Genomic DNA, 15,000 nt, shown 5'->3' with positions numbered 1-15,000 from the left:
AATATTGGAATAACTATACACCTACGAAATGATGAATTTCAATCCTCTTAGAAGGAACACAAAAAAAAAACAAAAAGTGGAAAACATCGTATCCTTCCTTCTTTTTCTTCTTCTTTCATACATTCGTTTAATTTACGAGTTTTGGAACACGACACTTTTCACGGACTTCGAATAATTTAACGTCCATTTTTCTTCGCTCTGAGTATATCATCCTAAGTGTAAAGAAATACGAAGTAAAAAGAAAAGAAAGAAATAAAAATGAAAGAAAATATGAACATAACTTCATGCAAGTCACATATCATCCTAACGAGAAGCAATAAAAGATTTTCTATATTTCTCCTAATAATATCGATCCTAACATTGCAGAATTTTTCCAAAATAATTTTTCATTTACGTCATTCCTTATGAGATCATAATTGATATATTCGAATGAAGTTTGCTACACGTCATCCTTTTATTCAGATAATGATATTAAATTGTAAAACAGAGGTATATACGATTAGAGAAAAATTTTCGAAAGAAAAAGATAATAAGAGAATGATAGAAAATAGAATTCTCTCGTCAAAGAGGAATACCGATTTAACTTTTTTTTTGGCCAAAATACTAAAAACTTTGTCATGGTAAATGTCACCAATACTACAAATATATTTGGTATATCTATGAAAGAAGAAGTTTCTCACTCAAAAATCACCTGCTTTTTTAACTCAAATTCGGTTTTCATTTTAGCTTGTACGTAATAACCTTAAAGTTTCCTAATTGTGTTAAATCCTTGATGTCGGCGTGAAATTTGGCCAAACATTTCTAGACCACACACAACGCCTATATTTTCTTTCTCGAAATTCGATACGTTTCAAACGTCATTAATTTTGTATCCTTTTTTTTCCCCATTTCAAGCTGTACATATCTTTTTTTTTCTTTTCTTAAATATATGACATATATATATATATATATATATAAGAGAAAAAAAATTTAAACAAAAATTTATCAGTGGAACACCTAAAACGCAAAAATCCTCGTTCCTTAATCTTCTCCGTGAGAATATGCAGAATTAATCGCGAACAATGATCTTGTTGAATAATGAAATATAAAATAATGAAATAAAAAAGAAAGAGATAAAGAGGCTGACTACAACAATCACAATTTTTCCACGAACGGAATTTTATGGAGGTAATAATTTGTTTTTTTCGCACGTTTCTCTCGTTACACGATAAATTTCAAGAATTTTGTTTATTAAAATATAAACGTAAAAGTTTATTTAATTCCTTAAAAAATGTACTTTTTCTTTTTCTCTCGAGAGCGAGCGAGCGAGAGAGAGAGAGAGAGAGAGAGAGAGAGAGAGAGAGAAAAAGATTAAAAACATACGAAAAATGTCTCAAATCAATTATAATTAAAACGAATCATCAATCTGTAAAACAATTACGAAAATTCTAATTAATATTACAATCCCGACTAAATGTATACGCTCAATACTGTCTAATTATTTTTCTAATTTATGTGACATTCAACATAATGCTCTTTATATCAATTAAAATACACTTTAAAAGCTTTTAACAATCACTTAAACTTAAGCTTTTGCTCGCTTAGAAAGCAACACTAGTTTTCTTTCGTAATTGCACTACTACCGACGATATTTATCTGGACAGTAAGAACCATCCGTTTAAATTCCTTAATCCCGTTGGTAACGAGCCATGGAAAGGCAGAAACTCGTTTGGAAAATTTGTCAAGGAGGTAGACATTCTTTAAGATTAAAAATCACATTAAATCGAGAACAAAACAAAAAAAAATAATTCCGTGAACCTGTAAATCGAAAAAGAGAGGAGAAAAAAAAAGCACACGGCGGAATCTCGATTTGAATATTTAATCGAAAGATTCGACGGGGGGGGGGAAAAAGAAACTTTTTTTCTTCTTTTTCTTCTTTTTTTTTTCCTTTTTTCTTTTCAAGCAAAAACAATAATAAAAACTTATTGATTAATAGAAATGATCGAGATTCCGTACGAAAAAAGGGGAGGAAGGATGTGAATGATGAAAAAATGGACAACTCACTCGCAGTGAGGCTGGCTGCAGCACTGAGTTGATTATGCGTAGGCGTAGTCGAGGGATTGGCCGTTTGTCTTCTCGAGGGTGCGCCGTATTGAGATGTCAGAGAGACATCGTTCGATGGTGAAACGTATGTCCAGGATGTCGCGTCACCACCAACGCTCCCGGTATTATTTCCCGTAGTCGTTTGCTGAGACGAATACGGCGGCGAATATCCACGAAAACTTGGTCTTCCTCCAAAAGGTTGCGAGAAAGCAGGTAATGCTTGATGAGTCACCGCGGTCGAAGATTTGCTACTTCCGTAATCCTCTCCGAGCGATGGCAAAGTTGTGCTGAGACCGGTTACTGGAAAAAAATAAAAATAAATAAATAAATAAATAAATAAATAAATAAATAATAAAAATAGATTTAAAAAGGACAAAAAAGAAAGTACAGAAAATTTATTTGAATTTTCGCGGCGATCGATCACAAAATATCACGTGACAAATGATCAACTCTATGAGTTAATATACAATTTCCGATAATAATTTTCTGTTATCTCCTTTTAGTCCTTGAAATGAAACTTGAGAGAAATCTTTTCTTAGTGACTTTTTTCTCTCTCTCTCTCTCTCTCTCTCTCTTTTGTTCTCTACATTCAAACGAATAATAATAATTATTATTATTATATTTACCTTGAGCATTCCACAATTGAGGAGAAGTTGAAAGTTCTGTAGGACTACTCGTCATGTATGGTAAATTGTAACTGGTAGCCCCTGCACCAGCACCAATCGTCCCTACGCCGCTCATCGTACGATACAACGACGAACTGTAACACGAGATGTTGAAATATCAGTCTCTATCCTCTAACGCTTAAGCTCGCAGTATTATTTTCTTCTTTTTTCTTTCTCTTTTACGCATCTAAACGTACTACGTACCACACGTATGCGAGAACGCCCCTACCCAAGGGAATCTTAAATACATTGAACGCGCCTGCGTATCGATCGATTTCACGATCTGGATCGTATCGTTCTCTCTCTCGATTTCACGAGTTTATTTCTTATCGTATATATTACATACGTATTATTATAGGATATTTAACATATTGATGATTGAAAATGAAATGAGATTAAGAATCAAATTTCAATTTGAAATATGACAAATTTCGAAGACCTTCCATTATTTTGATTAAATCGAACAATAAATACATTGAAGAAAAAAAAAAGGAAAGAAAAAGAGAGAGAAAAAAGAATTCAATTTTTCAACGAAATATTCACATGATTTGCAAGAGAATAGAAATAGAAGCTTAGGACAATAATCATAAGTGTCCGAATGGCAGGAAAAAATGATTTTACAAAATTACAAAATAGAAGTAAAATTTCAATATGATCTTGTCCGGTCTTAGAGCATGAACATTACCGGAAGTATTCCTTGCGGGAGACCGGAAACACAGCGTACTGCACTTTCTTTCAAACCTTTGATGCGGGCACGTGCCCAACATGGAACGCGATTTTACTCTTTTTTTTTTCGCCTTCCCCTTTCTCCACCGATTCCTATCGCTATCTCTCTAACCCCACTTTGTCGTTCAGTTCTTCTTCTCTTTCTTTCTATCTTGATGACCCCCATAACCAGAACGAGTCGACGGCAGGTCGAACGACACAACTACTCCATTACCATTTAACCGTGCATCTCTCTCTCTCTCTCTCTCTCTCCCTCTCTCTCTCCCTCTCTCTCTCCCTCTCCCTCTCCCTCTTTGCCTGTCTGCCTGTCTGCCTGTCTGCCTGTCTGCCTGTCTTTCTTTCGCTCTTCTTTTACCCATACCTTTTTCATTTAGCAACTATGAGAAAAAGGAAAAAAGAAAGGGAGAGAGAGAAAGAGAGAGAGAGAAAGAGAGATAGATAAACAGAATGGGGGGTCTTCTTAACTACCTGATTTTAAATGGACAACAGTTCAGCAAACTGAATAGTCCAGCTTGAAGAAACACTAAAGTTTCTGTGAAATATATTTTTGCAATTTATATACGATCATTATGATTTATTATTATTTATTAAAAAAAAACAAAAAGAAAAAAAAAATATATATATATATATAATAAAAAAAAATAAAAAAAATAAAAGATAATCGACGATTGAATTTCTTTTTTTAAAATTAGACCTCACAGTTCTACTCGTACATATGTATACAACAGTTTAAAACACTTTCATAAGGAGCCAATAAGTGGATCACTATCGATCCTTCCTTTCTACCTCACCGAAACTATCTTTAAAACTTATCTGGATACTGAGAACACTCGAAAAAGCAGGATAATTACTTAGACGACCTTCCCGAAGGGTTGTCCATCCCTTACTTAGTTTCTTATATACTTTTAACGTTTCAACTTAGGAATGCTTCTGACTCATGGTACACTTTTGAGCTCACTTTTTACTTACATCTTAGGAATTTCCTACTAAACTATCGCGAACGTGTTAAAGATCGCTTCAAAGTGACCACCCACCCCTCGGCTAAGTGCCGATTTTCTGTATACCTTTCTACCCGATAAACAACACCTTAACTTTTCTAAATATTTTCTACTTTTCAAAAAAAAAAAAAAAAGCTGCCTGCTATACTCCTTCAAAACATTCAACGAGGTACTAAAGAAACGAGAAACAATAACGTAATTTATATCCAACAAGTCATTTCGTACTACATACGTATATTTTTTAAACAAAATATTTACGTTCTTTTTTTCTTTTCTTTATTTTTTTTTTTTTTTTTTTTTTTAACAAAATTTCTAATATAATCGTAAATAAAAGGAAAGAAAAGAATAAATTTGAATACGAGATAAACAAATTACATTGTTATTACATGGGAAGAATAAAATTAGAAAGAAAAAAAAAAAAAAGAAAAGAGAAAGAGAAAAATAACCAAAAAATATCACGAACTCGTTTTAAATAATCGAATAAAAAGAGAAAAAATAATTAATAATTGAAAATACCAATGTAAAATCTCGAATAATCGACGCATGCAATGAAGACGGACGTTATCGATGAAGAGTTAAGACAAAAGTTTCTCAAATTCATCGTGACTCTACCCTTTCCATTGCACGTCCTCGAAGGCTTGTAACTAAGTACTTTTATCTCAGACTCGCTATTTAGCTTTTTTTAAAGCAAGCAAAGTAAAGTCGCGCCGTCAAACAAACGCGAAACAAGCGCGAGCGTACGCACGCGAAGATGTCAATACGGACGCGACCTTGAAGAGTCATAAAACGTCGCGAGCACGTTTCGGTACATCGATACGTGCCTTAAACTGTCTTTTCAACTTCTCGATCCCGACGATGATTTCTTCTCTTTCTTTTCTCTTTTTTTTTTTACATTTTTCTTCTTATTTCTCTTTTCTCTTTTTTTTTTCTTTTTTCTTTTCTTTATATGTTGCATTTCATCTCTTTCCTAAATTCCAAACTCGAGCCTCGTTGCTCGTCATCAAGATCTTTTACGTCCTACATTGAGTCAATTGTATAATTAAAAAAAAAAAAAAAGAAAAAGAAAAAAAAAATACTTTAACCTTCGCGACGATTAAAAATTATAATCTATTATATAGCGATCCCAATCGATCGTTTTTCAATTATTGTAACAATCAAGATTACTTGACGTTCGAACTTAAATTAATTGTATGCACATTCTCTCAAGTACAAAAGTACAAAAAAAAAAAAAGGAAAGAAAAAAAAAGTAAAAAAAAAAGAAGAGAGAGAAATAAAGGAAAATAAAAAAGACGTTTTATGATTGCTAATTAAATGAGGCTCGTGCTACTATCGAACGATAAAACGTGAATGCGTGCTAATGCAAAGTGGTGGAATGAATGGAAGATGTCGTTAACGGTACCGATTGTCTCGGAAATTGTTCGGAAAAGAATGAAAGAGAGGAGAGGGAGAGAGAGAGAGAGAGAGAGAAATATATATATACATATATAAAAAGGAAACCTTACTCGAAGTACGCGTTTGCAAGCAGCTTGTAAAGTACTGCACCGAAGAGAGGAAACGGTCTTTAGCAAGAACCGAGCACGCGTGCCTTCTGTCTAAACGCCCGTGGGTGAGATTATTCTAACTTACAGCGTCGGCAGTGCAACGATGCGAACGAAACACTGCGGCTAATGCGTTTCCTCGATGCGAACCACCGCCGGAAAAAAGAGTTCCCTTCATTTACGAGAACTGTTAATTTTCTTTCTTTTTCTTCTCTCCTTTTTAGCTGTCTCTCTCTCTCTCTCTCTCTCTATCGATAAATTCAAATCGATTTTTATGCAAAAAAAATTAGAACGAATTGAAAAAGAAAAAGAAAAAAAAGAGAAAAGGAACAAGAAAAAATTGTCCAACTTCTCGGGAAAGTTGACTTTTTTCTTTTTTTTTTTCTCCTCTTTTTTTCTCAACGAATCGCATCGATTTTCATGCGAACTCTGATTCTGCGAGATTTAAAATACAAAAAAAAAAAATATATATATATATATATATACGGGTAACTCTTAGAGTAGAGCTATATTTATTTCTGTTTATATTCTAATGCAAATTTCCACATTAAAGAGAATTTAAAAACAAAAAGAGAGAGAGAGAGAGAGAGAGAGAGAGAGAGGGGAAAAATAAAAACAGATTGTTTCCTAAAGACGATATAATTTTTTTTCCTTTTTCCTCATTCGAATATACATTTTGTATACTCAAAAAATAAAAAAACAAAAAAAAAATTATAAATAATAACGCAACCATAATAACAACACATCGAGTTTCTAATGCATACATATAACGCATGCATGCATATTTACGCGTGAGTGAACTCAATAGGACGATATATCGAGTTACTTCTAAGAATCTCTATTGGTACATTGGTATCGAAGCTCATAATCTCGATCTTCTCTTCCATTTAGTTTCATCGTAAGGAAGTTAGGAGCTACATGCCAATTCGAAATTATGTTCTTTTCTTTTTTTCTCGTGTTATTTCTAAAACGTAATACAATTAAAACGTTATCGAGTAAAAAAAAATGTTTTAAAATTTTTAAAATTCGTTTCGATTAAAGCATCATCGTGATCCAAATTTTTCTTCTTTGATCACGTAGCAGTAAGAAAAAAAAAAAAAAAGAAAAGAAAAGAAAAAAAAAGAAAAAAGAAAAAAGAAAAGAAAAGAGAGAGAGAGAGAGAGAGAGAATACGTAGGTCTCTTTTCAATCTTGAGGAATGCAGATTTCGCGAAATCCAATATACGATACTTGTGATGGTAGGGTTAGAGCCCTACTCAACTGTTCATATTATCTGAATTCACCGACCTGATAAAGAACTTCTCACGATATCCTTCAGACGAGAGTGGTAGAAAGGTAAAAAAGTCTACGGGGAAGAGGAAGAAGAAGAAAAAGAAGAGAAAGAAGAAAAAGAAGAAGAAGAGGAAGACTTATGTACATGTACGTGCGTGTATATGTATATATAAATATATGTTTTATACGTTAAAGGTTTCCGTCTAATGTTTGTCAAGTTTCGATAAGCGATTAGGAAGCCCAGGAAGAAGCATTCGATTGATTGCTTCTTCCTTTACACAAAATGCTTCTCGTCGTGTGACAAACATAAAAGTCAAAGAAAAAAGGAGAGACACCGAAGATCGAATAAGATCGATAATATATATTTTGGTTCGTGATAAGAATTGGTGAGAAGGGCATATAAACTTGAATGTTCTTAAAGGAAGATAAATGATTACGTTATATAAGTGTACGAGTACGTACGATATAGAATATCTAAATCTAAATAGATTTCTTTTCTTTTTTCTTTTTCTTCATCATCATCATCTACTTCTTCTTCTTCTTCTTCTAGAGTCTTCGATATCTTCGATATATTTAATTGGCACCTTAATTAATTCATTCATTCATTCATTCATTCATTCATTCATTAAACAAAGTTAACATATAGTCACCCATCTTGTCATCACCGGCTTTAACCCTTTCGCGCCGAGCGCCACATATATGCGACATCCATTCGACGACCTGTGGGTACGGGCGCCGCATATACGCGGCATCCACGCCACGACTTCTGTGGATGGGGCTGTCGTAGCGAAAGGGTTAATCGTTGCTTTGACTACTTTATTTCTCCTTTTTACATTTTTATTCTGTTTTCTTTTATTTCTTCTTTCTTTTTATATACACACATATATATATTTTTTTTTCTTTTTGTTGTTTTCTTTTTTTTTCTTTTTTAATTTACTTCCTTCATAACTGCTGATAGATTGGATCAATAGCTTGTTTACGTTCGCGACATTGTCGCAAACCTTATCGTTATAATATAACTTACTCAATGATATTTTCGTGATTATCCAAGATATATTACGAAGATTTAATAAATATCGTAATGTAATTTGATTAATGAATTCGATGAAATAGAAGACGAAGAAATAAAAAGTAAGAACAAAAGGGAAAGAAATAAATCCGAAGAAACTTATCGATTTATTTACCACGAACGTACCAGGCGATTAATTATAATTAATCGGAATCGTTTTCATGCGAATTCGCGCCAATTCCAAGTCGATACCAATTTATCGCTTCTATTTTAAACGATCTTGAAAAAAAGTTTCGTAAGATTAACGAACGTTAAACGTATTCAACTCTTTACAAAGATCAATGCCTAACATAAAAGAAAACAAATTTCTATATTGTTTAAAATATATACATATATATATATATATGAATGAAAAAATGATTGAAAATAAACAAAAATAATTTAAATATGTATTCTAAATAAATAAATAAATAAATAAAAACAACTCGAAGGAAGAAAAAAATCACTCACTGCATTTTCCATCGACGAACACAGATGATGCTGTATCTCTTTTTCTCTCTCTCTCTCTCTCTCTCTCAATTTTTTTTTTGTATCTATCTCTCCCTCTCTCACTGACACGGGAAGTAGTAAAAGAAAATAAAGAAAAGTAAAGGAAGGAAAAAAGAAAGAAAGAAAGATATAAATAAATAAAAAAAAAAAAAAGAAAAAGAAGAAAAAAGAAAAACACTCAGGACGAAAAGAGAAAAGCCGATAAAAATAAATAAGAAAAATTCAATTGAGAAAGAAGAAAGAAAAAAAAAGAAGAAAACAGTAAATGCGAACGTAGATATAATGATAGTGAACGTCTCTCCCGTATCACTCGACGGGTGAACAAGAACTGAACGGAATCTAACCTGGTGTGCAGCACGAAACGTCGCTAGAAATGACGTTGAGGATCTCGAAGAAGAAGGTGGTCAGGATTTCTCCTCCTGCGGTATAGAGTTCTCTCTCTCTCTCTCTATCTCTCTCTCTTTCTTTCTTTTCTGTTCCTTTGCCTGCCTGACTCTGTCTCTCTTTCTCTCTCTCTCTCTCTCTCTCTCTCCCTTACTCTTTCTTTCTTTCTCTCTTACTCGTTCTATCTATCTCTTGCTCTTTTTCTCTTTCTTTCTGCCGGCTCTCCCTTTGAGTGTCACCGCCGACTACCGACCGTTCTTTCCCCTCTACTCGAATCTGCCCCCTCCATACCCCCCACCAACACTAAGCCTCGACACCCTACTCGACCATCTTCCTGCCCCTATCATCGTCAGCCAAGCTTCCCCCACTACTCTCTACGCAAACCCAACATATCATCGACAATTCTCCACTTCTCTCTGTTTCTTTTTTTTTCTTTTTTTTTTTTTTAAACGTGCATCCTCTTCGTCTGACACAATGCAGAGAATGCAAGGTCGGTCAGAAGAAAAAGGAGGAGGAAGAAGAAGAAGAAGAGGATGGCGATATACTAGAGATGGAAGCTACGATCGGATCTATCGATAACTTTAACGTGTCGAATGGTACCCATCTTTTTAAGGAAATATATTTTCTATTTTGAAAAGTGAAACCGGAGATGAATGTCATTATTTGGAAAAAAAAAAAAGAATCTCTTTTTTCCTATCTTCTTTTTCTATTTAATAAGAATGTACGCGCATGAATTTAAAAGTAAGTAAACGTAATAAATAAACTATGTAAAAATATTAGTAAATATAGATATGTAAACGAACAAATATGACATATTTATTATGGGAATAATAAATGTATGTATATTAGACGAATGCATTTTTTTTCTCTCTTTTTTTTTCTTTTTTTTTTTTTTTTTTTATATGTTTTGTAGTAGCGTGACCGGAACGACCACGTGACTTCTAACGAAGCGCGAAAAGAGACAAGCTTTAGAGAAACGTATCGTTTTAAGAGAAATAAAGTTCAACAGAGAGGGGAAAAAAAAGACGTTCGCACTTCACGCACGCGCGCTTTCAACTCGTGTCATTTCCGCCAACAGGCACGTGCCTTCAAGAATGGCCACATGCAAAGCCATAAATGACCGGTCGTAATTTCCTCGATTTTCTGGCTACCTGGAACCCGCATTTCTTCATCCTTTTTTATAATACAAAAATTAAGTCCATCTGTTTCTTTTATTCTATAGTCTATAAAATAAATGTTAATGATTTCATAAATTCTACGATATTAATTACATTTCTTTTTTCAAATCTTTTCCTTATTATGCTGATATAAAATGAATGAATTAAAATTATTAAGTACACACATACACACACACATATATATATATATATATTTTTTACATAATATAACTTATTTGATTAATTATGTATACATGTATATATATATATACACATAGGTATATTCAATCTCTCATTAATCCGTGATTCAGTCTGCATATATATACATATATATATGTATGTGTGTGTTTTAATTTTATATATGTATATGTAACTAATGATCTTATTAAGTTTATATATATATATATATATATATATATATATATATATATATATATATATATTAGTATATTGTGAGACAGAATTCTCAGTAAGCAAGACACTGTCGGCCGGCGGCGGACTGTAAACTTTGCGATGAATCACAGCAAACATCTACGCTCGAAGAGAGACACAACCGATCGTCTCGTTTTCTCGTGGCCCATATATTCAACAAGTTAGACTTTGATGCAGCGAAGACTTTGTTCTTTCACTAAACTGAATCACGGACTAATATGATGCTTTTGTTACCAAGAGATTGAATATACTTATATGTATATATATACATATACATATACATATATATATATATATAAAATCCTTGAGAGGATCGTTTAAAAATAAAGTGAATCATATGAAATACCATAATGATTATCTGATTATAATAACAATCGAATTTAAAGATGGTGGACCGGTCACGTGACGAATGAATCAAAAAATACGAAGACGAACGACTAGGTAATATAGATATGTAAGTACTTACATATTTCTCCTCGCGTGGTAACCGTGATGAAAATGATCACGGTCATCCGGTCTCTTTCTTTCTCTCTTTTTCATTTCCAAGAAGTAAAAGGGGAGACACGCGATACGATCAACAAATCGTTTAGATCGGTCGATAAACTCTCTTATCGGGCTCTCACATCGAAGTTACAAAGAAGGTAAGATCGAACGAAAAAAAAAAAAAGAACAAAAAAAAACAAAACAAAAATTAGCAGCCAGAAGAATAATCTTATTGAAAGTTAAATAAATCCTTAATTAATTTAACTTATAACCTATATTCTTTTATCTGGATCTCGTCGTTAGACATTTAAAATACTTTTTAATTCTTTCGGTAAGATATTAAAAATATTTATCTATCGGTAATTTCTTCTTGACCTATACACAATGTCTTTGTATATCTATTCATCAATGAGCAGTACGTACAATAATACGTTATGAAAAAAAAAAAAAAAAAAAAAAAATTGTAAAATTTCGATTAGAATTTTTGAAATGAAATGATCCAATCTAGATTTCCATGCGTCCCATGTTTTTTTTTTCTTTTTTTTTTCAGAACCAATTGATAAGTAAGAGAAAAAAGAAAAAGAAAAGAAATAGACTCGTGCCCAGCATGAATAAACAAATACAACACGATGAGGTTCTTCTTCGCTTTCACAAGAATTGTTATCCTAGGACGAAATGGGCGTATAGTTTTCCATCTACGGTTATGCTTTGTTTTCGGCTTCCTATCGGCTACGTACATAAAGCCCTTTTTCAATCGGATATACTGCCCGCCGGTCCTTAAGCCGACGTGTAAATATTTTTGCGTCCGCTAAACGTCGTAATACGCGCGCACTCCATGCATACATATATATATATATATATATATATATACCTATATATACATATATAATACTTACTCATCGTCCTTCTAAAACAACGTGAACTTTCATCGCACTAAACTTTTGAACCGTCGATCACCCACGACGTTGCGACACAAGAGACATGATAAAACTGTCCCCGTGTTATATTTTTTCTTCGTCTGAATCGCTTATCTGATTTAGATCCTCAAAGATAAAATAAAAAGATCGAAAGAAACAAAGAGAGAGAAAGAGAGAGAGAGAAGAGATACCTTTTGTTAAAAATTGATTGTCAATAATGCAAAAAAGAAAATAAGATAGACGTACGAAAGAATTTTACAAATGAATATTGTTTACAAATGATCAATACAAAAACAACAAAAAAAAAAAAAAAGAAAAAAAGGAAAAAAATAAGGATAATCTCATTGTCATTTCTCTCTCGGATTTCTTGTGCAATATTATTTTTTCATTCGAATCATCCAGACATCTTCGTTTCAAGGAAAACAGAATGACCGCGTTAGCGTCAACGAACTCGATGATTCACATTATCGATTATACAGTCCGTCCGAAGCGACGGTTAGCCATAAAAAAAGAAAAGAAAAAAAAAAGAACTAAGAAAGTTTGAAAAATCTAATGATTAAACTTACGTGGAAAGATTACCACCTGGTGAGTGTGGCGTAGAAGAACCATGCTCGTGTTCTTGATGATGATGACCAGTAGCAGTGGTATGATGAGTGTAGATAGAGTCCATATAAAGTTGATCAGTGACACGATCAGCGTCTTGAAGGTTACCATGATTAGTTTGTACAGAATTGGGAGGCTGCATTGAGGTAAGATGGGTAAAGGATTGTAATCTTCCTTGATCGGCCGGACTGAAGGCACTAGGTCCATCGGATGAGGAATGTCGATGCGGCGAGGAAAGATGATCGTCATGTGGACTACGACTGGAACCTGGTGAGCCTCTCGTTCTAATCGGCGGCGAATTACCACCAGTGACCCCACCACTCGCACTCGTTGCACCGCCTCCGGCACGAATTTGATGTTGAAGATAGGGATCGTTCGGTAGCACGTCCTCCATATGATGAGTATTCGCGTGATGATGATGTTGTTGTTGTGGCTGTTGTTGTTGTTGTTGTTGTTGTTGTTGCTGCTGTTGTTGTTGATGAAGATGATGAGATGTATTACCATTTCCACTATTAGCACCAGTACCGTTCGAGCCGAGATTTGGAAAAAGCACACCCAGATTGAAATCTCCACGTGCACTTCTCGAAATACCACCGACTCTATCAACCTCTTCCTCAGTTTCCTGATGATGTTGTTGTTGATCCTCCAAATGACGATGAGAACCATGTTGCTGTTGTTGTTGTTGTTGATGAACTTCAGATAACTGATGATGATGTTGCTGCTGCTGCTGCTGTTGTTGATGATGATGATGATGGGGATGATCCGTAGTAGTCGGTGAAAGCGTTTCTCCACCGTAACGATGCATCGTGGAGTGAGGCATGTGACTGGCAGTACGAGTTCCTTCAGTAGGGACGGAGACCTCCGTTGGATGCCGACTATCCCCTCCTTCGGGAACCGGGACTTCGCATGGCCCGAGCTGAGCGTACTGCGTTTGCTGCTGCTGCTGCTGCTGCTCTTGCGACTGTTGATGTTGGTGGAGGTGATGGTGATTGTGATGGTGGTGGTGATGACTTTGGTGGTGGGGGTGAGCGACCTGTTGCTGCTGTTCCTGCTCCTCCTTCTTCACGTCAATGTCACCGCCCCCAAATCGTGGCGAACCCTCTTCTAAATAGTCTCTGTATTTTATTACACAAGGGTTGAAAAACAGAAGAATGCTTTTTAAACGAATTTTCACTTGGGTAATTTATGATTTTATATTTATATTAATTTTTAATATACATATGTATGTTTATCTATAAAATTTATTAACTTTTTTTATTATAAATCGATGATTAATAATTAACAAATGACCAAAAAGCCACGAAATTATTACGATAAGTTACGATAAATATTGCAATAAATTTGAAATAAAATCCATTTTAAATTCGAAGTATCAATAACATAAAAAAGATCGTCATAGATCGCATTGATGATCAATCTTGATCGTTTCTCCGTACTCGTTGATTCTCCGATAAAATAAATTCTTTATCGAGGTTTATCTATTTGGTACACTTATAGAACGTAACTCGTGCTGATATCGATGCAATTCCACTCGTTTCTTTCTCGCGATTTTTACGAAATTTTATAAAATAAATCAGATCAAGATTAGAAAACCACGTGGAAGATAAATCAATTGAAATGTTCGAAAGAAAATAAAAAAAAAATTATGTTATTGACGATGATTTAAAAAAATAACAAAATTTCATTAACATATATATATATATATATATATATATATATATATATATATATATATATATATATGTATATATATATATATATATATATCTACCTATCATGAATAATATGATGTTCTTCCTGATAGCCAAGTTGATGAAGGGTATAATTAGGGTTAGGACCATCCTGATGGCTCGTAGCAACATTCAAAGTGATCACTTCAGCTCCGGTTGGTTCTAGCATGACGCCATTTTCGATTTCTGAATGACCCGCCTCCAGCACGCCCACATCATCCCCGCCTTCCTCTTTGACAATATACCCAAGCTGCTGCTGTTGTTGCTGTTGTTCTCGTAGTTGAAGAATTTCATGATTACCCATTTCATTTTTCATTGCTGGATTACCTCCTACAACTTCGAGTCTAATACCCTCCACGACGGCTTCTCTACCCGTCTGAGAGTTTCGCTCCATCGTTCCATCCACGGAATCAATTAATACTGAAAAATTTCATTTATCGATCTTATGCAATCTAA

At 33.9% G+C, this 15,000-nt stretch overlaps 1 protein-coding gene across 12 annotated transcripts in view; it reads right to left on the bottom strand.

Moving 5' to 3' along the window:
- LOC124424548 (box A-binding factor-like) overlaps window positions 1-15,000 on the bottom strand; it is a 56,860-nt gene that overhangs the window by 12,331 nt on the left and 29,529 nt on the right. For all 12 annotated transcript variants that reach the window (XM_046963773.1, XM_046963770.1, XM_046963776.1 and 9 more), the window contains 4 exons: window positions 14,586-14,964; window positions 12,778-13,929; window positions 2,709-2,842; window positions 2,044-2,382 (listed from right to left, as the gene is read on the bottom strand). In XM_046963773.1, coding sequence (XP_046819729.1) covers window positions 2,044-2,382; window positions 2,709-2,842; window positions 12,778-13,929; window positions 14,586-14,964 — 2,004 coding nt within the window. The remainder of the gene's footprint in view (window positions 1-2,043; window positions 2,383-2,708; window positions 2,843-12,777; window positions 13,930-14,585; window positions 14,965-15,000) is intronic.

This window comes from Vespa crabro, chromosome 6 (assembly GCF_910589235.1).
Source record: "Vespa crabro chromosome 6, iyVesCrab1.2, whole genome shotgun sequence".
Classification (NCBI taxonomy): Eukaryota; Metazoa; Arthropoda; class Insecta; order Hymenoptera; family Vespidae; genus Vespa; species Vespa crabro.
The sequence above is the reverse complement of the archived record's forward strand: the minus strand, read 5'-3'. Positions and strand labels throughout refer to the sequence as shown.